The 25,015-nt window shown below is 39.8% G+C and overlaps 2 protein-coding genes across 2 annotated transcripts; both read left to right on the top strand.

Moving 5' to 3' along the window:
* The first annotated feature begins 1,384 nt into the window (after positions 1-1,384).
* On the top strand, positions 1,385-4,978 carry zbtb7c (zinc finger and BTB domain containing 7C). The gene is made up of 3 exons (XM_022762869.1): positions 1,385-2,116; positions 2,202-2,875; positions 3,370-4,978. The coding sequence occupies exons 1-3, from the start codon at positions 1,385-1,387 to the stop codon at positions 3,989-3,991; spliced, it is 2,028 nt and encodes a 675-aa protein (XP_022618590.1). The 3' UTR covers positions 3,992-4,978.
* A 15,838-nt stretch (positions 4,979-20,816) lies between these two features.
* Positions 20,817-25,007, top strand: LOC111234684 (sphingosine 1-phosphate receptor 3-like). The gene is made up of 2 exons (XM_022762832.1): positions 20,817-20,956; positions 21,387-25,007. The coding sequence occupies exon 2, from the start codon at positions 21,478-21,480 to the stop codon at positions 22,621-22,623; it is 1,146 nt and encodes a 381-aa protein (XP_022618553.1). The 5' UTR covers positions 20,817-20,956; positions 21,387-21,477; the 3' UTR covers positions 22,624-25,007.
* Positions 25,008-25,015: the final 8 nt, after the last annotated feature.

Raw genomic sequence — 25,015 nt, 5'->3', positions numbered from 1 at the left:
AAGCCAGACACCGTCTTATCAAGATGATGGGTTTCCCTAACTCGCACAGTTGCAACACGCTTCTACAAGAAATCGCGATAACACATTCAAGAATAAATATTACCAATGCGATGTTTGCTCAAAATGAGACATGCTGTATTTACCACTTGTTGTTTGCTGCACAGATGGCACACAAACAAGCATGCCTACAGTATATTTCATAAAGCTAGACTGTCACTCACTGTGTTAACAATATCAGCTTGGGTTAAGAGCCTCCCCGCTATTCAAATATCAACGCTTTTTGAAAATCCCTTCATCTGATGAATGGATGGTGATTGTTGTCAGTGACACTCCATTTCAAACTGAGGTGCAGGTGTGAGTCGAGCCGTGGGCCACTTGTCGCTCTCAGTGCACTCTTTAAATCACTAACTCAGATCCTGTTTCGTTATTGGCCTTAACATGCAAACAGGGCATGTTCAGATTAATCACTGATTAACATCACCCCGAGTTGCATCTCTCACAATGCATACATATTTAAGTCTCAGCGCTGAGCCTCTGTTTTACTGAAAGATAAGTCACTGGTGATCTTTCAAAATTACAGAAGGTAATTTAACAACACTGATCACCGTTTTTTTTAAAAGAACAGTCTTCCTTCCACCTGGAATGAAATTATTTTTCTCTCTGCACAGTAAGAGCTATTTTAAAGTCATCTCCAAATTGCGGCTTTAACTTTATAGTCCAAACTGCAATGGTAGCCTCGTGACAGATTGCCTTGTTAATTTGTTAAGTCTAATTGAGATCAAGATCTCTTCAACAAGAGAGACCACAGAGCTAATTGTACATGAAGCAAAATTCTAAAGTTTTATTATCAGATATGTTATTTTAAACGATTTTATATTTTCATACATTAAAGTGGCTTCATATTTTTTTTGTGTGTTGTACAAAATGAACAGAGGTATGTCTCAACCCCTCTCTATTTTTTTTTTTGTGGGGGGGGGGGGTTTGTAATCACATCTCAGGATATATGTTCAAAGATCTTCCTTGTTGTGTGCCAGACTCAATATTTTTTGGTCCAGACAGACCTTCAAGAGTTTAAGGATTCTCAAAATATCTTCTAAATGTTGAACAACCTTGTGGGTTTTTGAAACATTACCAGACGGTTTATCTTTTAGAAAAACAGATGCTTAGCTCTGTGATTCAATGACGCAATGCATCAAAGGCACAAACTGAGGCAGAACTTAAAAGCGCAAATAAAACGATTGAGGATTAATGGAGTTTTTGAGAGGAAAACGTGGGTTCCACAAAACTATTTTTTTCAGTTTGACCAAGTGTGATTCAAGTGCCACTAAACAGTTCAATGCTACTGTCTCCCATCTAGATAACCAACAGTGACGGAGAGAGGAGAATGGTTCATCACAGAGAGGAGGACCTGATTGGAATCCCTTTCCCGAATCACAGCAGTGATGTCCTCTGCAGCCTCAACGAGCAGCGTCGTGACGGGCTGCTCTGCGATGTCATCCTCATCGTCCGTGACCAGGAGTACCGCACCCACCGCTCCGTTCTGGCCGCCTGCAGCCAGTACTTCAAGAAGCTGTTCACAGTGGCCACCACTGATGCCAGAGATCACCATCCCACAGCGGCTGTGTACGAAATCGACTTTGTGGCGCCGGAGTGTCTCACAGCCATCCTGGAGTTCGCCTATACTTCTACTCTGACGGTGACGGCGTCCAACGTTAAAGAGATCCTGAATGCGGCTCAGATGTTGGAGATTCCCTGCATCATCAACGTTTGCCTGGAGATCATGGACAGCGGGGGTGGAGGGGGCGGAGGCGGGGGAAGGCGAGTGGTGGAGGGAGAAGAGGATGAGGAGGAAGAGGAGGATGCGGAGGAAGACGAGGAGGAGGAAGAGGAGGAGGAGGACGAAGAGGAGGACGCGGGGTCGAGGAAGGATGAGCAGGAAGAAGAGGAGGACAACGTCAGCGAGAGGTCACTGCAGTCGTCAGAGAGCAGGGGGGAGCAGACGCCTTCGGGGACGGACGATTTGCCGCCTCCGAGCACCTCCACATTCCATCAGCAGTTTGACCTGCGCAGGGAGTCGTCCCAGTCACAGTCTCCAGACAACATGAGAGGAAAACAGGTGAGTTCACTGGACATTTTGTAAGTAATCTTGTCTTGATTGTTCCTAAGTTTGAAAGGCTCACGATGCTGTCTTTATGCGGCAGGAGAGTATGGAGAGTCGAGCTCTGAAGGATTTCTCCATCGAGTCTCTCCTCCAGGAAGGGCTGTATCCCCGTATGTCAACACTGGATCGGAGGACCAACTTTTCTCCTCTCCTCCCAGGTTTCTACCCCTCCATGTGGGCTGCTGAGTTCCCGGCCTTCACCCAGCAGCTCCTGGATCCCAGCCACCATCAGCATCCCCATGCAGGAGCCTCACCGCAAACCAGGCTCCCCCACGCCTTCTCCACCTCTGCCCCACTTGAGGCCTCCAGGCCTCTTGATCTAGCTGTGAAAAGAGAGATCATAAAGGAGGAGATGAAAGAGGAAGTCCCACCCAGTCTGCTCCACGGTGACTTCCTGAAAGAGTTTGTCAGCTCGGGCCTTGGCAGCACCATGAACGCTGGGTCAGTGCCGTCAGAAAGTCACGCTCTGGGTCAGATTAAGGACGAAGCTGACTTCCGGTCGTACCTGAGCTTCTTGAGCTCCGCTTCCCACCTCGGGGCGCTCTTCCCTCCCTGGCAGCTGGAGGAGGAGAGGAAGATGAAGCCTAAAGCGTCACAGCAGTGTCCCATCTGCAACAAGGTGATCCAAGGAGCTGGGAAACTGCCTCGACACATGAGGACGCATACAGGGGAGAAACCGTACATGTGCACCATCTGTGAAGTACGATTCACCAGGTATGTGAAGTAGCACATCTAATCACATCATCAGTTCTTCACTACAAGAACTTCATATTAACACACCACATAGAGATCATGTTTAGATCTTAATGTTCCTGGTTGTTTTGACGACGAAGGTTATGTAAAACAGCACAGTTAACGGAAAAGTACCCCATGCTCTTTTGACTGAGGTTAATCTGTTTTCACCTCATCTGAATATCAAAGAGCTGAAAGTGGAAAGCCCCCTCCGCTGGTTTCTTTGCATTAGTGATATCTCACTCACCTACATCCTTCTTCTTTGGCATATTTTCCACCTGTATTTTAAAGCTGAACTTTGTCAGTGTTGTCAGTGAAGAAACTAATACATCATACTAGAGCAAATTATCTTTAAATACTGGCTTTTAAACTCAGTCACTCAAGGCACAAGATCTAAAAGGGAAATGTAATTTATGTGTTAACTTTTCAACCCACAAGATATTGTATGAACACGTGTGGCTTTGATCTTTTCTCAGACAAGACAAACTCAAGATCCACATGAGGAAGCACACGGGTGAGCGCCCGTACATCTGCCTCCACTGCAACTCCAAGTTTGTCCACAACTATGACCTGAAGAACCACCTGCGAATCCACACGGGCGTCCGTCCATACCAGTGCGAGCACTGCTACAAAAGTTTCACACGGTCTGACCACCTACATCGACACATCAAGAGGCAGAGCTGCCGAATCTCCCGCCCCCGGCGAGGACGAAAGCCAGCTGCCTGGCGGTCCACACCCACCAGCAACTTCCTGTGCCCCCCCACTGCTGCCACCAACAGGTTTGAGGAGAACGGGTTAAGCCCTGCCTACCAGGGAGTCAAGAGTCACGGACTTGGGGAGATGCTCGGCCTCAGCAATAGAGGTCTGGGATTTAAGAGTGTGGATGGTGCGGGCAGGGAGAGCAGGGAGGAACGGCGAGCAGAGGGGAAGCAACGCGCAGAGGAGGAGAAGACAGGAGAAGGGAGGCAGAGGGGAGTGTTTGCCTTTGCTCTGGCTGGAGAAGAAGTGCTTACCCGCTCTCCATTTTATGCTGCGACCTCTGACCCCTGGACCATGAGACTGGAGCGCGCTCCACCCATCTCTGAGCCGGCCAAATGAACTCCGGTCTGTAAAGGAAGACAAAAGACAAGAAAGAATATCTCTTTAATCTCTGTGTCTGTTCTGCTCCAGGAAGCTAAAGCACCTTTATAAAAAAAAAAGAAGTGAAAGAGTGAGATCAGTAAACCTTTTGAAGCCTGCTGATGTGGCAGTGGTAACAAAGACTTTTTTTATTTTTATTTTTTGGAAATTTAAATAATTTCACAGATGTCATGCTAAATAATTGTTTCAGCCCTGTGGATGTTTACAAATACTTTCATAGCATTTAAAAAGAGGCAAAAAGTTTGACACCGCCAATGAGGAAAACATATCAGGAAACTTATCTTATTTGCATTATTTATCTACAAGGTTGTCTAAACCGAGAGGCAATCAATTCAAAAACTACCACATTTCTACAATGTCCTCTGAAGCAAGATAAGATGAGGCTTTTATAGTGAAAGTATTCACATGCAAGAAAATGTAATGCTACACCAAGAGCAGAATCTGTTGTAATATGAATTGGTGATGGTAAATGTCAAACAAAAGATTACATGTGCAAACATATTCAAACACATAATGTAGAAAAAGGTTTTTATAAATGAAATATTTCTCTCTCGTAATGAAGTAGGGAAGTGGAGTAGACGTAAATAAATAAAATAACATTTTATTCAATAAATAAGCCTTTGTCCAAACAACTCCCAGTGACTTTTATTTTGGATAGCTGTGTCTAGGTGTTAAGAAGGGATCAGTGTTGTTGAAAAAGCATTAAAAATGATTTGATTACAGCAGCGTGTAGTCTGGCACATGTCCTGCAAGTACATTTGATTCCAACATGGTTATTTAATCATATTCCAAAACAAAGGAAACCCACTTGAAGTCTAACAAATCAGGATATTTGATACCACGTTATTATTCTTCCACTGCCTTGTTCTGATTTAAGTTCCTTGTCTGCACTATTGTACATAGACACAAACTTTTGGCCATGGTGGTGTTAATTACGGTCGCATTGCTGATGATGTAAAATATATATATATATATATTGTTCTTAAAAGACTTTGAGGCATCCATCCAAAGATGTGTACTTTGATATTTCACAGACTTGAATAAGACTTTGTTTTAATGTTTATGAATATGTGTCTTCAGAGGATGTATATTTCTGACTAATCAAACTGCCGCTTCAGCTATACAGTATGCTTGTGTTTTTTCTGCTGCAACAAATCAAAAGGGTTTAAGGCCCGTTTTTCATATAATGTTCATTTCTGATTTGTGTATAAAGAAGTTCAAAAATTATTTGAATTGAAATGGGAAAGTATTTTCTTGCTATTTATGCGTATTTAAATGAATGAGCCTTGGCTATATTTTGCAAATCTGTTTTATAAAGACACTAAATGTTGAACTTCGCTCTTGTCTGGGAGTATTATTACCATAAAACTACCAAGGTGCGTGTGTGTGCATGTGTGTGTGTGTACTCTTATCCCTCTTTGTGAGGATCAATTTGATATTTAAACCTTGATTGTGATGACATTTTTGGAAAGTGAGGAGATTTAGGTTGCATCTCACTTCTTCATGGTGTAGCATTAGGTGAAGACTTTGTTTTAAGGTTAAGATAAGGGTAAGGGTTTGGCATGTTGTTGAGATGGTTAGGATTCAGAGATAAATATATATATACCACTACTAGTTACCAACAATAAAATCTTCAGGATTCTACTAATAAGTATGCTTTTTAAGTTTTCTGCCTTAAAATTCTAAGTTTAAAAAATCCAGTGAATTCATGCAACTTTGTATTTTTCATAAAACTAGTGCTTCTAAGTATTTTAGTAGTACATTTACTAGTAGATACTCTGATAGCACTATTTATATACTTCTGTATACTGCTCACACCCTCAGTGGGAAACAAATACCAAGAGGTATTTACTGTGACATTTGGTTGCACAAAAGCTGAAATCCCCACTGAGGTCACCTCTGCTTTTGTGTGATCACGAATAAGTATGAAATACATATTGGTCATTAATAATCACTGATAACACACAGCTAGTGCAGGTAGACTGTTTGAGGATGAGGGAGAGAGAGATAGAGAGGGAGTTATGATGGATGAGACATATTTGCTATGCTAAATGTGTCACAGAGTCAACTAAAATATCACTAATTATTCAGTCCACTCTTTAGTTTTCAGCATAAACTCAGCAACAAAAGTTACAAAAATCACTGTTAAAAGGTGAGCAGTAATCTTTTTGGGGAAAAAAAAGAAAAAAGGTTCAGGCTAATCAGAATAGATCATATGTGAGCTACATGTGATTGTTTTCAGTTACAAAGTTAATTAAGATGACTGATACAATGGAGAAATTACACAACTCGGAGAACATGATAAGTCATGTTTTCCCTTCACATAATGTGCACATCACACAAATATATTTCAATATTTCAATTAACCCTGTACAGTAGTGTGGTTTAAAGAGATGGATTAATGGATCAATACATGATTAAACAATACCGCTGAGTCTGATCATATTGAACTTGTAGATTTCATATTTTATAGCTGTATCAATCAAATTTTTACAGCCAGATCATTCACAGCCATGTTGTTTTTTTTCTCAGCATTTAGTTTCAACACTCAACTCATTCTCTCACAAAAGCCTTTTCATGACTGTAAGTGCTAGTTTAAATGGCTGTGCTTCATACAGTTCTGGAAAGTACTCGTCTGTTTCTTTGCCCTGACCTCTAGTGGGAAATAAGAGGCACTGTATCTGACTCTGTTTTCTTTCTCCAATATTAAAAGAACCTCCAAGATGTAGATACAGACAATCTTCCGCTAATTCGTCAAGATTCATCACAGTAAGATGTCCTGATAGAAGGCTAAGGTTGGTATTATATTACTTCACTGTGAGGGAAACAAGGCAAAATAGCCCTAATATAGATCTGCTTACCCTCATCTGAGTTTTAACAGATCCATGTTTACTTTGCAGAGAATTCTGGCAAGTTAAGTACGTTCCTAATGGACCTTCATTAGCATTTTATAAAGCAACTCTAAAACGCAGATCTCAATTTATCAATGTATGTCAATCACACAGCTGATGCCCACTGTATGATTGTTGTCACTATGTCACTAAATTCCATTATTTGTAATTGTTTCGATTGAGAGACCCCTAGTGGCAGAAATTGCTTATTGCATTTGAATATTATCCACTGTAGGGCAGGGTTACTCTTTGAAAATCAAATACCAAACAACTTATCAATACAACACCCACACAAGTGAGTGAAAAGTAAAATGCAAATTGGTTTATGACCTTATGCAGCTGCTACTACTTTGTCATTGAGTCATTACTCAAATAACACATACATGTGAAAAATTACAATGCTATCATGGAATTACATTTTCATTTTCCAGTTATCATTTTCCAGGCTTCCAAACTTACAGAGGTGCTTTAATATCTAGAATGTTAGTCTGTTTGTTTGTCTGCTTTGAGAATGGAAAACTATACTATAATCATGGCTTTTCTATTTAAAGGCAAACCCATCCCTTTTTAAGGATTCATTTGTTATTCCTGTACCCCCAAACAGTTTGGTCAATATTTGTGAACATGTGGCACTGTTTCCTAAAGTTAGACACTAGGTAGACAAGGGAACATGTGAAAATGTGTGATGTTGGTCTATAACAATGAATGGGGCTCTGACGCTGTGAGGCCATGAAGTGTTTGTGTAATGTCTTGCATCAAAACGAGGGTTTGAAATCTTAAATGTGATATCAAACTTAATCTGGATGAGACCTGTGAGGTTGTATAGTACACAGCTACTGTAGATTATGGTGTCGTTAGCGAGGTAACTTATTTCCCCCAGTGGCTCAAAGTGATTTCGCTAATATAACTTCAGGAGCCTGACTGATAAAAGTAAACCTTTGACTTTTTTTTAGTTCCCGCATTTGACAATTTCACTGATGACATCTAATCAATATTTTAATGATACAGATACTTCACAGGCAGTGCACCTTGTGTTGTCTGTGGAATAGCCTGCTTTGAGGATTCTCTTTCATTCTTAGCTCTAGGAGAGAGTGATGCCTGTTTCCAAAGACAGGCTGAACTGTCCATGGGCACAGAATAACATGTGACATTTAAGCCTTTTATTTAGTCAAAATTGCTTTAAAATGAATGAACTGTTGTTTTTTTTTTAACTTTATATTTTTTCTGGGCCCCTAATGTTTGCTGGCGTACTCCTTCCTGTATGTCAATGAGAATGTGAGTACTCATGCTGGGTAAATCATGTGTCAATTTAATTTTTTTTAAAAATTTAATTTTTCTGAGGGAAGGGCTGGCATGGGCGAAGTGACAGGAAATTAATAGAATAAGAAATTCTGGCCCACCGCCAGAACTGCTGAGGCAATTATTTGTGGTGTACCTGAGGCTTAGTTGTGGGTTGTTGGACTCGGGCCAAAAGTTGGACAGAACCTCAGCCTTATCTCTTGACCCAGACTCCGACCACAACTATCGGCCTGCGCTGCGGACATAGCCTACCTCACGGCTGAGAATCTGTCGTTTCATACGTCCCATGTCAAGCCGAGCGTGGACCGATGCAATTTTGCGAGCTGGTATAGTCTCTTCGGATGGAGGGGATCCACGGTAGGACGATCTACAAAATTGTAAGGGACTAATATGAACAACATCATAAGAAATAAATCGGGGAACAAACAAACAAACAAACAAACAAACAAACAAACAAGCAAGCAAGCAAACAAACAAACAAACAAACAAACAAACGCAGAAACCGCTCTTAGCTACCTGTAGCAACCTCCAAAGTCAGCTGGACAGGAAGCGGTGCGTGCTCGGCGGCAGCAGAAAACCGAAGCTAATCACGGATACCTGCGTTTAAAGACTTCCTACATAGCTGATTGGTCAGCGATAGCAAAGGATCCCGCCACTGAGTGATGTTCTGAAGTGGATGGGGACACGAAAAAAATTATTTTAGCCACTTAAAAACATGCCCACAGAAAAAAAAGCTAATATCAATTTAAGTGTATGCTTTATTTTATTTATTTATTTATTTATTTATTTTTTTTTTACCTCTTTCTGTCGCTGTCACACAGCCCTTTCCTATGGAACTACATTTTCTTTAACCATTGAAAAACCATATTCCTACGCCAGCTAGCTTGGGCGCATGGCCCACTAGGAACAAGCTAGCCGCCTCCCCCAGCATTAGCAGTTTTATAAAGTTATATAAACAATAGGTATTTTTAAAAGCAACATTTTGACTTGTTACCACAGGAAAAGCACAAATGTTAGTAATAAGACCCAAAAATTGTTTTGTTGTTTGATTTTAAATGCTGTTGAACTGGCATACATTTCCGTCAGACAAGGGTCATGTGATACAGTTACTTTGTGTTTGGTGTACTCATAACTTTCAAGTTACTGTACTGTTATAAACTATGTTTTGTGTGCAAGCCTCTTCCAATAAATGTTTAAAATGAGTGAGCCATTTGGGATTTACAGTGTCGATCAGAAAAACACCAAATGAGGGAATGTGTTTTGGTAGAACACTGTTCATGTTCTGGAGGCCGGTGGTGGAACATCACATTACTAACACACTTTGTTTTCTTTTCCTTTTATTTGTCCCTCATACACAGTCTGAGTGGCTGTTTGAAATCATCCTGATACAGCTTCATCCCTCTGGAGGGCGCTAAAGATTTAAGTTTGGTAAGAATGGTAAGTCAAAGATGCATTTGATTCCAGACCTTCACAGTGAAATACATACACACAAATAATTTCACAGGTAATTAATAACTACTCATTAATAGGAAGCATCATGAATGAGTCACAAAAACAATCATTTGCAGTAGGAATGTTCCTTTGTTTTCTTATTAAGTTCTGTTTGGATAATATAAAGTTAAAGATAAAGAGACTGCGGTCAGAGCTTTTTATGATATGCACATACAACACAAACCACATCCTTTCATCGGTGGAAGAGACGGTCTGCAGCAGCTGCTTCCTGATGGTTTCATATATTTCTTTGCACAAAGTTTATTGCTGTGATGAATGATTATTGTGATAAACTGTGCACCTACAGTAATGGATAACTTTGATGCGGGCCATCAGCTACTGTTAAGGTTTATGTTTGCAAAGTGTTATTTTAAAGGGGACTCACGCCATTTGTTGTGATGGAACAATGAAAAAGGACCTTTATGCAGTTTGAGCTCATTCAGTCAGTGTCTTTTCCCTTAAAGTTGTAAGTTGTTCACTCTCTCTGCTCTCATCAGTAGCACCTTGGATTAAACTCACCTGCTCTGCACCATACAGCAGACAGTCAATTATACAGGCTAGCTGGTGAACAGAGTGAATCAATTAGCGGATAAGGAGCCAGATTATGTTTCTACTAGCTTGTTGCACTGCCCCAAAGTGAAAAAAAAATCAAATGCAAGCTTAAATGTTAAATGTTGGCAAATATAAACACAGACTATACTGTATCTGTGAGGATAGACATAAACAATAGGTCTTTTCTAAAGCAGACATTTTTGACATATTACAGAGGGAAAAGCAGAGGTGTTACTTGTAAAATTCTTACACATTATGTTTCACCTGTCCTCTTGTTAACCTTCACCACACTCACTTTCCGACCTCAGTCATACTCTCACAACACTCTTGCCAACACACACACACACACACACACACACACACACACACACACACACACACACACACACACACCAATATCCATCCTTTTAATTAGGCCACCATATTTTGTATGCACACAGTTGTGTTAATAAGTCATGTTGCTAATTAAGTTTGGTAGCTGGAACATCTGTGGGACTGGAGATCAGGCAAAAAAGTTAATATTTGCCTATTACAAGAAACTCATTTAAGCCCAACAACATTAACAATGGCTCTGTTCTATTCACGTTTCCCACAACACCAAGTGTAAAGTGTGTGTGTGTGTGTGTGTGTCTGTGTGTCTGTGTGTCTGTGTGTGAACTGCAACCAGATGTGTTACTTCCTGATCCATTAACCTGCAGTCTTTTCTGGGTTCCTCTCTGTGTTATGATCTTAACACCACCCTGATGAACCTCTGGGCCCACCATTAGTACACACAGTGGAGTGGTTGTTGCTGTCTCTGGTTATGTGTGTGTGTGTGTGTGTGTGTGTGTGTGTGCGTGTGCGTGTGCGTGTGCGTGTGCGTGTGTGTGTGTGTGTGTGTACCTAAAAATACTTTATAGAGAACCAAAAAAGAAAACTTTCCAACAGAGAAAGGGCATTTTTAGGAAGTGTTATTTTGGCTGCTCCTCACAACTTCTTTGAGGGGTAAGACTAGGTTTTAGGGGTTAGTGTTAGTATTAGGTTGAGGTCAAGATTAAAGTTTGGGGTTAGGCATTCAGTTGTGATGGTTAAGGTTAGGGTAAAGGGCTAGAGAAAGAATCCATTATGTTAATAAGTGTCCTCACAAAAATAGAAGTAGACTAAAAGTACAAGAATGTGTGTTTTTGTGTTTGTGTGTGGGGGTGAGGGGTGGGGGGTGGGGGGTACATGTATTATGCCTGCACACACAAAGCATTTCTGATGGGACATCCTTTTAGGAAGCTGTGTGACAATGCAGCAAAACAATGCAAATACAAGTTAGACCATAGGGACTGGTGAAGGTAACACAGTCTGATGTTCTCTGTGGGGTTTCTGAGGAGCCAATGAGGAAACACCTTCAAAACAAAGGGCCTTGAAAAAGCCACAGTTCTTCTGTGACAAGATCTCAAATACAAAGAACAATATGTATGACATCATCAGAGAGTGACTTACTGACATACACATCAGTGGCTCCAAATTTACTGACTTCTCCAATTATTTGGGTGATGACAGAAGACTAGCACAAGATTATTACTATTCACAGAATTTCTTTTATAATTATAATCCTTAGTGGTAAAAGAAGTCAAAGACACAAACTCGATATTGGTTTAAGCCACTTTAAAGCCCCCTTTCTATCACATGTCAATTTCAAATATATATTTTGTCTCAGTTCTATTTATCATATGAAGTTATATAAGGAAATAAATGAGTAAACTCTTTGCTGAGCCAGGCTCTATGTATATGAATGAGGAAAGAGAAATGAGTAAGTGAGTAGGAGTAGTGCACATAGAAAACAGAACTTGAAATTTTCTTAAAACAAGTTTGGCAAGACATTTCAGGGAAGTTCTCTTTCTCCATCAACAGCATAAATGTGTGTGAAGGAGAGAGACTGACATTAAATTGTTCAATGTACTTTTCCCATGATTGTTGTCATGGCCATGATTAGAAATTAACAGCTACTGTTCATAGGATTAGTGTGGAGTACTTGATACTGTTGTATTGGTCGGCTTCATGGGCAAAACAGATAGCAACTTTAAGAGCAATAAATGGATTTTCACATATTAAAGAGGCTAGCTATCAAAACCATTGGTGGTAAAATGAATTAACTTCATTGTGTAATAAGTGGTATGAAATTTAAATTGATGAGTTTTAGATTATTGTTGCAAGTGTACAGTATATGTAATCTCTTTTTGCAGCAGAGTGCAGGTACAGATTCTTGGTAATGCAGAAGTACATTTTAACTTATGGTTTAATGTGGGGTTAGGGTTAGGGCATTGCATCAACGTATCTGATTATAGTAACAGGAGGGACACACAATGCTGTTTTTCTGTATGTGAAACCATTACACACTTAACACATGATGAGCATCTTTATTAGCTGCAGTTAATCAGCTGTCCTCTCAGACTTTTGTTCATTGGCACCAGACAATCATTCAGACCCTTCTACAGTCATCATTGGCAGACTGAGCTGAAGTGTGTGTGTGTGTGTGTGTGTGTGTGTGTGTGTGTGTGTGTGTGTGTGTGTGTGCACTCAAAGAGGGCCAGGGTCAGGGAGGCACCAGTCGTTTGACTTCTAATGAAATATGTATACAGGAATTCGATGCTGGAAGGTCAGAGCATTTTCACAGTTGTTACCAGCCAGTTCAAACCTCCATTTAACGTACCAGTCTCGTGTAGACAAAGCCAAGGAAATGTGACAGTAAAGTGAATGTCTCCATGAGGACTGATTCTGCTTTTATATTATATTCATATCTATTTTTAACGGTGATGTGAAGGTGCCACAGTAACTGACAAGACTGTGCGAGGTATTGTTATCCTTCAGGGAACTAGGCCTAACTTAATGGCATGGCTAAAATTGGATTTTTCAAAGAGCACAACTGGACATTTTGATCCTCCTCTTGATCCACCTTTTGCTGGAAACTAGACACACACACCAACACACACACACACACACACGCACGCACAGCTGAAGCCCTCAGAGAAACACCTGAAATGGCAGATAAGCAAGTGCGTACACAACATCACCTTCTATCTCCAGGTGTTGTCACAGTTTGTACGAGGCAGGAACAGGAAGCTGGACCCAAATGTAGGCACAGACCAGGCAGGCGGCAGCAGTGGAGTGGTTTTAACAGAAGAGATTGTGATACAGCCGAGCAGGCAGGTACAGGAACAGATAACTGGGACAAAACAGGTCACAGGATGGTGATAACAAAGTCTGCAACATGCAGCTGATTGGTAAAATGACTGAGGGAAGATGGATGGTACATATATATATATATATATATATATATATAAATATACACATTGTGTGAGTTGATTGGGCTCTGGGAAACAGGTGAGGTGGGTGCGGTAGTCAAGACTGGGGAGAATCAGGAATGAGAAACAGGTGAGCAGGTGGTTGCAGGAGGAAAGTCTGAGGACATCTGATGGGTGGAGGAAGAGTGGCGTTATACAGCAGCAGAATGGCAAAAATAAACAGGCTTCAATCACTACCTGTCCAATTGCAATAACAGAATTTACTGAAAGAAATTTAAGAAGTATGAACGAGCTGAGCCAAAACAATAAGTAAGGACTATTTTCTAATTTACTAATCACTTTTTATGTAACCATTTGATAATCAGAGTTGTAAGGCATAGACAAGTGAATGTGTTGTTATGTGGCCCGCCACCCTTTTCTTTCTTTCTCTTGGTGCAAAATTAACAAGCTACAACTTTCAGAAATGTTCATGGGCGTTGTTATGGCATGTCTCTAATATCTTATCATCATTGCCATCATTTCCTCATTTAGATTATATGCAGCAAATGCAGCTAGAGAAATCAAACCACCTAAACCTAACCAAGTAGTTTTTTTTCACCACACTGTGACTGTTCCATAAGCTTAACCACATGACTATTATTGTAACCATGACAACAATGACAATGTTGCTCTTTCAGGAGATGCGACAGACAGGGCACATGAGAGGTTAGGGACAAACAACCTATATGGTGATTCAGGTATGAGCCCATTCGATGCTTTAAAACCTGTGGATATGTGAGGTATGTATACTGTACTGGCATTGGTGGTATTACCTTATGTACACTTACATTTAACCTGGCAGGCTATAATGATTTCCTGTTCACTTTACTATGCATCTTAGTATGTCCCTAGCTTGCTAAAGAGCAGTCTTATCGATTTCACCAACAGGAGGCAAAGAGATAACAAAGATTCTTCAGAAAGGTCATGAAGAATCATACTGGTAATATGTTTGGTGTCAAACATATATTTTGTTTTTTTATAAAAATATATATTTTTTTGGGTTTAACTGTGTCATTATCAGATGTGCTCACAGACACAGAAAAATGAAAATAGAAATATTGCATAGTATTGGAAAGCAACATCTAAGAGGCTGTTACAACACCTAGATTTATGGTGGTTGTAAATGGAGATAAAGCACATTGATCCAACAGAACATCTTCGGACAATCTTATTATCTTCAAACTAATGTTGTCTGACTTGTGCAAATAAGCAATATAAACATGTTAACTGAGGCTTTAAGTGGTATATCGTAGACATAACAATGGTTTTTAATGCATTCTTATGGTACAAGCACTTAGGTTATAAGAAATTAATGAAAACTAACAGCAGGGATGACAGAAACATTGATTTGAAATGCATTTTCAGCTAAGTAAACAATTCCATGTGGCTCTCTGGTATTTCCTAGTCTGCAATTTGAGAGCTGAACTTTGAAAATCTTGGTTCTGGTGGTGTCATGAGAGCTATATGATTTAAAAGCTATTGCTATACAAAATGCAGAATGCTTTAAACTTCCACCTTTTTATTTCAGTGTTAGTGTATGTTAACTGATTTTATTTTTTTTTAATATTTCTTATATTCTAACCCTGGTTACACTTTGGTGATGACACCTATGCACACAGCAGTAGCTTTTTAGTGAAATGACAGTAGAGTTTCCTCTGCGTCAGCAAAGACCACAGAGGAGGTAAAATAAGAGTTCAACGAAAATGTAGGTAGTCTAGGTTTGCTAACATGTTTAAATTATTCGGTTAAAGTTGAGCTGCTTGAATGATTGTCACTCTGAAAGTAGAAACCAGGATTAAAAGAAGTTGAAATTTCTTTTCAAATGACTCTCTTTTAACTATATTACATTGGATATTGTTCTTAAGACATAGTTGTGGAATGGATAAGTAGGGGAAAGCAACTGAGTGAAAGATCAATAAATATAATACATGACCCATCCTGATATTAGGGGCCCTCTGTGAACTCTGCCTTGTGGTCCACAGACTCTTGACTCCTCTCTGGTTAACAACAATATAATAGCCATCCATTCAGCAGTAAGTCAGGCAATGACCAGAGTCCGCTGAACATCAATACAACCAGCTCTGAGTGCTGTAGAACTAATGGGCCTGAGAGAGAAAAGCTTTGCTCAACCTCGTGATAAATGTACTATTGCTGCACACTCACATTAACTGTTTGCAAGGCCACTGCAACTGCACTCAACTAAAGGAGAAGAAAGTGCCATTTCTTGTAACTTTAATGCAGTACAGGCATAGCCCTCACCCGGCTTGACCCAGCCTATTATAGCCACAATAATTTGCATCATATGGTTAAGATGGTGTTAAAATAAATATGACGAGCTGCATTCACAATATAGAACATTTCTAAGAAGAGAATCTCAAAATTTATTGGGAACTGGAGTTATTGGAAGGGCGTTAAACTGCAAGTCATACTGAATTTCCCTGAAGTGGTGTTTATAGCCAAATATAGGTAGAAAGATGCTGGTGTTTATGGTGCTCTATGTTTTATTTATAACTCAAGATGATAACATGATTCATGGGGGATTTTCTACGACTAAATGTACTGTCATAGTCTAGAGTGAATGGAATGAATACCAACTGTACCAAGCAAAACAAAAATGATACCTCTTTCTAATAAGGCATCCTTTATACAGGATTTTGTCATTTAATAATGTGTTATAGGTCAGTTCTAAGGCATTAATAAGAACAACTTCTGGGTTGCCAGGTTGTGAAAATTCCATTTGGCTGGTTAGACCAGTTTTGATACAGTTTTATGATATTTATTGATCTTTATAAGTTGAGATAACTGCATCAGAGTGATGACTGTGTGGCTTTTTATTATTATTATTTTTAATATTGAACACTTTGAAGCTACATATGCAACATATCTATAAAGCATTAGTAAATAAGTTATTAGGCATTAATAAAGCCATTAATTACAACATATAAGCTTCATAGAGGGTGCCTTATTAGATAGGGGTCCCACATAGACTTATACTAGATGCAGAAAAAGTCTACAGTTGACAGTTTAAGTGTTTAGTTTCTGAGTGGTTGCATTGGATGCAATTATATTAAACTGTATGGACGTATGTGGACATTGGGAAAATATTATGTGTGCTCACATGCAGCAGACCAGGCTGTAACTTTGGCTGGGAACCATGCAATTATCACGGAAGCCCTCAAAATGAGTCTACTACACAAAAACTCTGGCTTCTGGGTTTTTTTCCATGTTCAGTGTTAAGTGATTTCAATCCATAAAATTTATGCTTGTATGGTAATGTCGGCCAGTTTTACACTGGATAGGCTGTTGAAGAGCCACTGCAGTATTATTGAAGTCAGACTCATTGGCAGAACGTCAATAAAACCATCTGATTAATCGCTCAGCTGGAAACAAATGAAATGGAAAATTAAAAGCGCTGCACTTAACGTTGAAAGAACTAAAGGTAAGAGCGCTAAATATCCCAGCAGCAAAAGGAAATGACAGAACTTAAGACCTATTTCTGTTTGTGTGGCCTTCTAAAGTTGGCAGATCTAGACTAAACTGTGCCACGGATGAAATTATGCCTCAGAAACGTCTCGGAGGCCTTGTTCTGTTAAGTTGAATGCAAGAGACCGCCGTGTCTAGAAATACTGCCGCCACAAAGCCACAGGGCAGGAGGGGACTCCGCCTCAGATTTATAGCCCAGACTCACGGGGTGTGTTTTTGCCTCAAAATGGCGAGGGTGAAATTAAAGGCAGGGTTTTCATGTAATTGCACATGGATGTGCCCACTGCCCACGGCTTTGACCCCAGCTCTTGCACTCTAATGAAGGGTTGAGAGCTTGAACAAGGCAAACCCTGGCAAAGTAATGGCTATACTGATGCCGGCCAAATAGATTTTGTAATGTGCTTATAGTACTAAAGCACAGGGCCCTTATCTTTATTCTATCCGGCCATTCTCATTTAACCATTAGTTCTCTGCTTTGAATGAAAGGCTATTATGTTACCAGTCAAATAAACTGCATCAAACTGCATCATAATAAATTATGAATGCCCTTAGGATATTTTATACTTGTAGGCATTTGTATGTGTCCTGCTTTTATGATTAATAATGGATACTTTTGATATGTCTATGCCCTGAGTCAAGAGTTGTTACTTAAATGCTCTATATCTATATCCACAGGCAGCAAGCAGATCCTGTACAAACCTATTTAAATGAAAGGGCCATATTTCTCTCTCAAATCTCTTATCTTCATTCTCTATGGTTTCATTTTTTTTTTTGTTTGTCAAACAATGTGAACTTGTAAGTACCTTTAATCGAGCACTGTACTGAAATTTTGATGTATTTATACTTTAATTTTATGCAAAAAGTACTTTTCATTCCACTACATTTGCTTGACAGCTGTAAATATCCATTACCTGCAGATGACAGTAAGGTTTTCCATACAAAATGTATGATTAGTCAATAAGATATTATGTAAAGATTGAAGAGAAAGTGATTTGACTCAGAAATATGACCTTTTTTCTTATTCAAATAGCTCTGTACAGGATCTGCTTGCTGCCTGTAGATATAGATATAGAGCATTTAACGCACTTACAAATGTCTACATGTATAAAGTATTCTAAGGACATTCATAATTGATTACAATGCAGTTTATTTGACTGGTAACATGATAGCTTCTCATTCAAAGCAGAGAACTAAGGGTTAAATGAGAATGGCCAGATAAAGATCAAATGGCCCTGTACTATAGTAATACAAGCACATTACAAAATCTTTTTGTTTTATATTAAAATATCCAACACTATATAAAGTAGTACTAGTTATAGCAGCAGGCTTACTACTTTACATGTCAATATAATGGTAATAATAATTATATAAAGTAATATATAATAATAAACTACAGACAGGGGAAATTGCCGCATAATTGTTACTTTTACTTTTAATTCTTAAGTGCATCTCGCTGATAATACTTTGTACTAGAATATTAATGCAGGACTTTTACTTATAAGAAAGTAGAATACTTCATCCAACCACTAATAGTGTCACACAGAAACTGTATACTGTATAAGTTCCAGGACTGTAGTTGAGCAGTGGAAACTTTCCCTGAGGAATGGTTTTACCAGCTGTGAGGCCAGCTACTCTGAGGGAAGGAAGGTTATATTGTACAGTACTTTCAAATGAGGGGTTGCAGCTTATAGGTTTATACTTAAATGATATGGCATTGTAATAGCAGGAGATCACACATATGGTGCATTGATGATTTAGGGGAGACATGCAGCTCCTGATGCTGGAAAATGACACCTATAGAGAACTTTAATTACCGCCCTGCTGACAAAGATGACAGGAAAATTCAGCCTCGCTTAAACCAAAGAAGCGTTATGCCTACAAAGTAACATCTTAGTGAGGGTGGTCCTGCAAAAGTGAAAACCCTCCACCCATGCTCCTCTTCAGTAGTCTATGAATACACATAGACATAGACTCAACTTTAACCACATATTATGGGTTTGTACTTGCTGATGGTTTCATATTTGGCCCAAAGTTTATGTAAATGCAGATGCGAGCCCCACATCACTGTAGTTTGCTGAAAAACCCAAGGTTTTTCCAACCATGTTCCCGGTCTGTTAATCCAGCTGCCTTTACGTAGACCCACTCTGTGATTGGTCCCAGATTTGCTGCGGGTCCAGAGTAACTATTTAGCTTTTTCCCTGAGATTTTCCCATTGCTGCTGGCACAGTGTGACCTGCAGGAAATGACTGAGAATTGTGACTATAACAATGCTAATGGACCAATGCCAGACCACAGCTGTTTATTCAACCACACAGAACATTCCTCTGGGTTAATAACCACAAACACTGGAAGAGATCTACTATTTAATGATTTGGTCTGTAATACAGTACAGTATGTGCTTCGTTTGGGGAAAATTGTAAGCAGCATGTGTGGCACTGTATAAAGTAAGGCAAAAAGATTCTTAGCGTTTGAGTCATTGTGGCACACATGCAGTGCGCAGTGCTCATGACTCAGTTATTCTTGGTGGAAGTTCTGGATTTTGTTTGGAATTTAAGTTTATTGTTTTAGTCACATTTTGTTCATTTTAGTTTTAGTGAGGGAAGTCTTAAAATCGCCACAGTTTAGATTGAACTTCGTCACATCTATTTTAAAGAGTCATCATCAGTCTTTCTGCCTCTTGGACGCCCTGAGTCCTTCTTCTTGCTGCCAGCCCTGCCCATCCTTCCTGGATATGAGGTCATGACAGAAGGACCAGAACAAAGGATGGGCTGCAGTCATCTTAACCTAAACTCTTACAGCATAATGTACACTCTCTTTTTTGTCCCTGTGTCAAGTCGACACACAGCAGGGGAAATCTGCTACTACAGACTGCAGGCTTTTGTTAAAGTTAGCTATTTATGATGTGTAGTTACTGAGAAAAGGCTTTTGTTGCATTGTATTCAAATTACATTTGTTTGAACTTTGGACATAGCCTAATGCTACTGTGCACAAAGAGGTATAAGTCTATGGTCCTATTTTCATTTCAGCTGCTAGCTTATTTCCTAATTCTCAGTTGTCACCCACACACACACACACACACACACACACACACACACACACACACACACACACACACACACACACACACACACACACACACTTGTTTTCTAGCCAGCTATCTAGCAAGCTAAGATAATTTAGCCTTGCTAACTTGAATTAAATTAATGAAATGTTCAATAAAAGCTAGCTAGCTAGCTTAAATTATTCTCATTCACAGACTCAAAAACCTTTGAAGCAAAGGAACCAAAACTACGTTAATGAACATATTTCTGACTCATATTTATGCAGATAAATGTCAAGACTTGATATAAAAATTAATAGCCTACCAAATGTTTCCAATTTCCACAATATATATTTAAATGAATATAAATTAAACTTGTTTTGACTCTTGTTTACAAAAACAAATAACTAAATGAATGAAATTAAAAATTGATTAGAAAAACCTACCTGCATAATGCCTACAACTAAAACTCGTGCCAGGGGGACAAATATAGTTACACTGGATAATTGCAAAATATCTTTAAAAGAAGTTATGCGTTTCCACGCACCTCCTGGCTTTGATATGCTTCATGAATTGAACTGACCCTTAAGACAGCAGCCGCCTCAGCCTCTCTGCTCCCCCTGTCCGGGTGAAAGCAGCGAGGGAGGGGTGTGACTTCCAGCCAACTGTCGAAAAACTCCGGAGTTTAGAGATCAGCAAAAGATGAGGAGCTGCTCTCCTCCACTGAGCGAGCGGGAAGGAATTAAAGCTCTAAAGCGAATCTTGAAATACGGAGAATTGACGACTCAGCGATGAAATGCATGTTCCTCGGAGTGAGTTTAACTTCCAAGTAAACCTGAACTGCGAGCATCCAACGGTAAGTTGTGTTAATGTTGTCATTTGGGGAAACGGGACGGCTCAAGTAGGCGCAAATAGGTGAAATCCACCATTTAACTACAGTATATAATTGATTCAATATCAAACTAACGTCATGTCTGAAAAGCCAATACTTATACTTTAGAAGTCTCTTGGTACTCTTTGATTTTTTTTGGGAACTGGTCCAAGATTGCGTGTAAACAAACAAACAGCATCGTAGTTTATTTTAAGTAGACCATATGTTTCCTGTATTTTAGTTTTATACAGTTTTCTGCACTGTTTGCTAGATTTAGTGACGTTTTGTTTTCACGTTTTCATAGAAAATAGGTAAACCAGATTTAGTTTAAATCCACTAAACAAAACCATGAACTTCTGAATTACTGGAAAATGACAACACTGTGAACAATAACACTCTCTGTCACAACACTCAGATCTTCCCGTGCACTTGAAGACGGTGGATCTGCTGACACTGGACTCCCTGCTCACTTCTGACATCCAGTGTCAGCAGCCGGTGCTTTGAAGATGATCAATTCTCAGATATACCGCCACTACAACCACACAGGAAAGCTGGACCACCGGCCTGGTGTTGGCACAAGCCATGGCTCCGTGGACCCCAAAACCATCGTGTTCCTCATCATATGCTGCTTCATCGTCCTGGAGAACCTCACCGTGCTGGTAGCCATATGGAGAAACCACAGGTTCCACAACCGCATGTACTACTTCATCGGCAACCTGGCGCTGTGTGACCTGCTGGCTGGAGTCGCTTACCTGGTCAACCTGCTATTGTCAGGAGAAAAGACCCTGCAGCTCTCACCTGCTCTCTGGTTTGTCAGAGAGGGCAGCATGTTTGTGGCACTTGGTGCATCCATTTTCAGTCTCTTGGCTATTGCTATAGAGAGACACCTGACTATGATCAAAATGAGGCCTTATGATGCCAACAAGAACTACAGAGTGTTTCTGCTCATAGGGACCTGCTGGCTGATCGCCATATCTCTTGGAGCTTTGCCTATTCTGGGCTGGAACTGTCTGGACAACCTCCCAGATTGCTCCATAGTCCTCCCTCTCTACTCCAAGAAATATGTCGCTTTCTGTATCACAGTTTTTATGGTTTTGCTCTTAGCCATGTCAGTCCTTTATGCCCGAATCTACATCCTGGTCAAGTCCAGCAGCCGAAAAGTGAGCAAGCACAGCAACTCTGAGCATGCCATGTCCCTGCTGCGCACTGTCATCATTGTAGTTGGGGTCTTCATCGCCTGCTGGACGCCCATCTTCATCGTGCTTCTTGTGGATGTGGCATGTGGCAAGCATTGCCCCATCCTCTACAAGGCTGACTGGTTCATTGCGGTGGCTGTGCTCAACTCAGCCATGAATCCAGTGATTTACACTCTGGCCAGCCGAGAGATGAGACGGGCCTTCCTGGGTCTGGTGTGTGGCATTTGCTACAGGGGGAAGGCTTCTGTAAATGGCAGTGGGAACAAGCAGTCTCTGGAGCCCAGCCGCAGCAGGAGCAAGTCGTGGAGCAGCCAGAACAACCCCAACCAGAACCAGCAGGGCTCCAGGCAAACAGAGCTAGGGAAGGAGCAGGAGATGGACACTGCTCATGGCCAAGTCTCAGTGGTGGCAGGAGGGGCCGCCCAGGCTGTCTCTGAGAGTGACGCAAAAAAGTGAAAGAAGGGAGCCAGTAAGAAGGTGAGGGTGGTCCTGATATATGCTCGTCACAGAGGACAGAAACGATGATGAGTTTCGACTGATCAAGAATAAAGGATTTCTTAAATGAAGTGTGGACTTCAGGCCTGGCTGCAGGACAGCTGTTTCTCCTTTGTGATTTATATTGATACAACAGCATCATCCACAATCAGAGAACTCACATCTGACATTAGATTGATGTACGAGGCCAATGTGATCAATGACTCTCTCGGTTTTGCCTCTTTGTCAAGCACAGGTCATATTACATCACTGTTACGTTAGAACCATGTATCTCCAAAAGTGGTTATTTTACACCATACTAGCAGACAAATCCTTTATTGGTTGAAAAAACAAACAATAAAAAAAAAACTGCTGAGCTAATTAAAACTTGGACATTTTGGAGATACATGTTTTTTTTGCAGGACAATGATGATTTGAGAATTAGTGGTGCTTTTAGCCTTGACAGAAAAAATTTACCTTTGTGGTTACAGATGTGACCAGACAAAGACAAATAAGACAAAGAAGAAGTGAGAAATCACCTGCAATTAATAAAAAAAGTGCAATTATAGTGCTGCAAAAACAATGTAACGAAGAATGATTGTAGACAATTATTAGTGTAATGATAAACAACTGAAGTTATTTATTAATCTATACAGTTTATTCTGTAAATTTGTATTCCCTCAGTAATACTACAGAATGCTGTACCGTTAACTGTAATGAAAACTGCCTTGTAAATAGTATATTTGAGAGAAAAAAAACACATGTTGAAGAGTCAGACTCGCCACCTTTTTCATTATATCAGTAGCATCATGGTCAAAATGAAAGATCTGCATTTGTTACCACTCTACAGAGAATTAATGTAACTGATGCGGTTCATTCAACAGCAGTAGTTTTTTAGTGGAACCAAGGCTCCATCTGCTGGTTGATAATGGTAGTCGTCTATGCTGATGTGATATTTTTTACAATATACTGCATGTTCAGTACAGAATATCTTCAATCCTCATATTAGTAACAAATTTTGAATTGTTATTATAGTCTGTCTTTGTTTTTTTATCTTGATTATTCCAGAAGTGGAAACATTTTGTATCATCTCTAAAAGCATGAAACTGGTAAACTGAAGAAACAAGTCTTGAGAGGCACGTGGATGCTGCATGTGAACTAGAACTAGATAGGCTAGAGGCAGCTGTTTATATATGATGCAAAAAAAAATATTAGCTTTGGCACAATAAAGTAAAAATAAAGAGTAAAGTAAGAAAGTACTGTATAAAGATGATTCACCTTGATCAACTCATGTGGCCAGTAGAGGGCACAGTTCTGCCTTGTTTCATGTGTAGTGCCTTCCTTACACATTTGAGAAAATAACACATTTTTCACCTATTTATAGTGGCATCTTGACGTGCAGATAGTTTTGATTTTGTATGTCCAGGGTTTGTGGTGCACACAGCAGTAAAATAACATCTGGAAAATTCAACAGCAACATCTCTTTCAACAAGCAGCACCTCTGCCACGTGGGATGATTCAAATACTTCACTGTGAACAACTTTCACAGGAACTTTTTTGAACAAAAGAAATAGTCTTTATTAAAACTTTTGTTCGTGTGTTCTGTGGATTATCCTGAATAACGAGCACTGTTTATGGATGTATTTTTTAAAATCAGTGCTTAAAAATTAAAAGTAAAACTACACAAATAAAAACAAAACAGAAATAATTAGGGTTATTAAAACTTTTAAGATTTTAGAGGAAATTGTGTGTCTAAATGCAGCATCTGCCATAGAACGAAATGTGTCATTGATTATTACAGAATATACAGAGAGATTCTACACATTCACGGTTTTATTGCCAACAGTCATACAGAATAATGATAAACCCATACAACCAAAAGATTAAATCTGTAAACATCATTTGGACTTGTCTCTTTGTTTTTATTTCCATTTTTTTTCTGTACCTGTTCCAAAATAGTGAGTTTCTGTGTGATTCCCTCTGACAAAGATTTATACTTAGAATCTGGAAATTATACATTTATAATATATAATAGAGAGGGAGAGGGAGGGAGATAAAGAGACAGAGATAGAGAGAGAAAACAGTAGTCTCAAGCAGCAACACGCAGCAGGGCGAAACACAACCTCTAGTGAACAGGCATGCCCCATTGAAGATCAGCTATTGCACTTTGAAGAGAGAGAGAAAGAGAAATAAAAACACCATTTGTACAAATAAAAGGCACATTTTCATCAACAGAAATCTGGAGAGAAGCCATGTTCTGATTTGTATCCCAGCTTGTTTGGTTGTACAATTTCTTTATGCCACACAGCTAATCATCATGTTATCAGAGAGATTCAAGTATGGAGTTGTTCCTGCTGTATATACGCTTTGTTCA

This window comes from Seriola dumerili, unplaced genomic scaffold, assembly GCF_002260705.1.
Source record: "Seriola dumerili isolate Sdu_G_001 unplaced genomic scaffold, Sdu_1.0 BDQW01000450.1, whole genome shotgun sequence".
Classification (NCBI taxonomy): Eukaryota; Metazoa; Chordata; class Actinopteri; order Carangiformes; family Carangidae; genus Seriola; species Seriola dumerili.
This window is presented reverse-complemented; position numbering and strand designations above follow the sequence as displayed.

Bases quoted from the DNA above. Each gene is read 5' to 3' on its own strand.
- LOC111234684 (XM_022762832.1), top strand. From the start codon at position 21,478: ATGATCAATTCTCAGATATACCGCCACTACAACCACACAGGAAAGCTG.
- zbtb7c (XM_022762869.1), top strand. From the start codon at position 1,385: ATGGTTCATCACAGAGAGGAGGACCTGATTGGAATCCCTTTCCCGAAT. The intron at 2,117-2,201 runs GTGAGTTCACTG...TTTATGCGGCAG, and splicing joins ACAACATGAGAGGAAAACAG to GAGAGTATGGAGAGTCGAGC. The intron at 2,876-3,369 runs GTATGTGAAGTA...ATCTTTTCTCAG, and splicing joins TGTGAAGTACGATTCACCAG to ACAAGACAAACTCAAGATCC.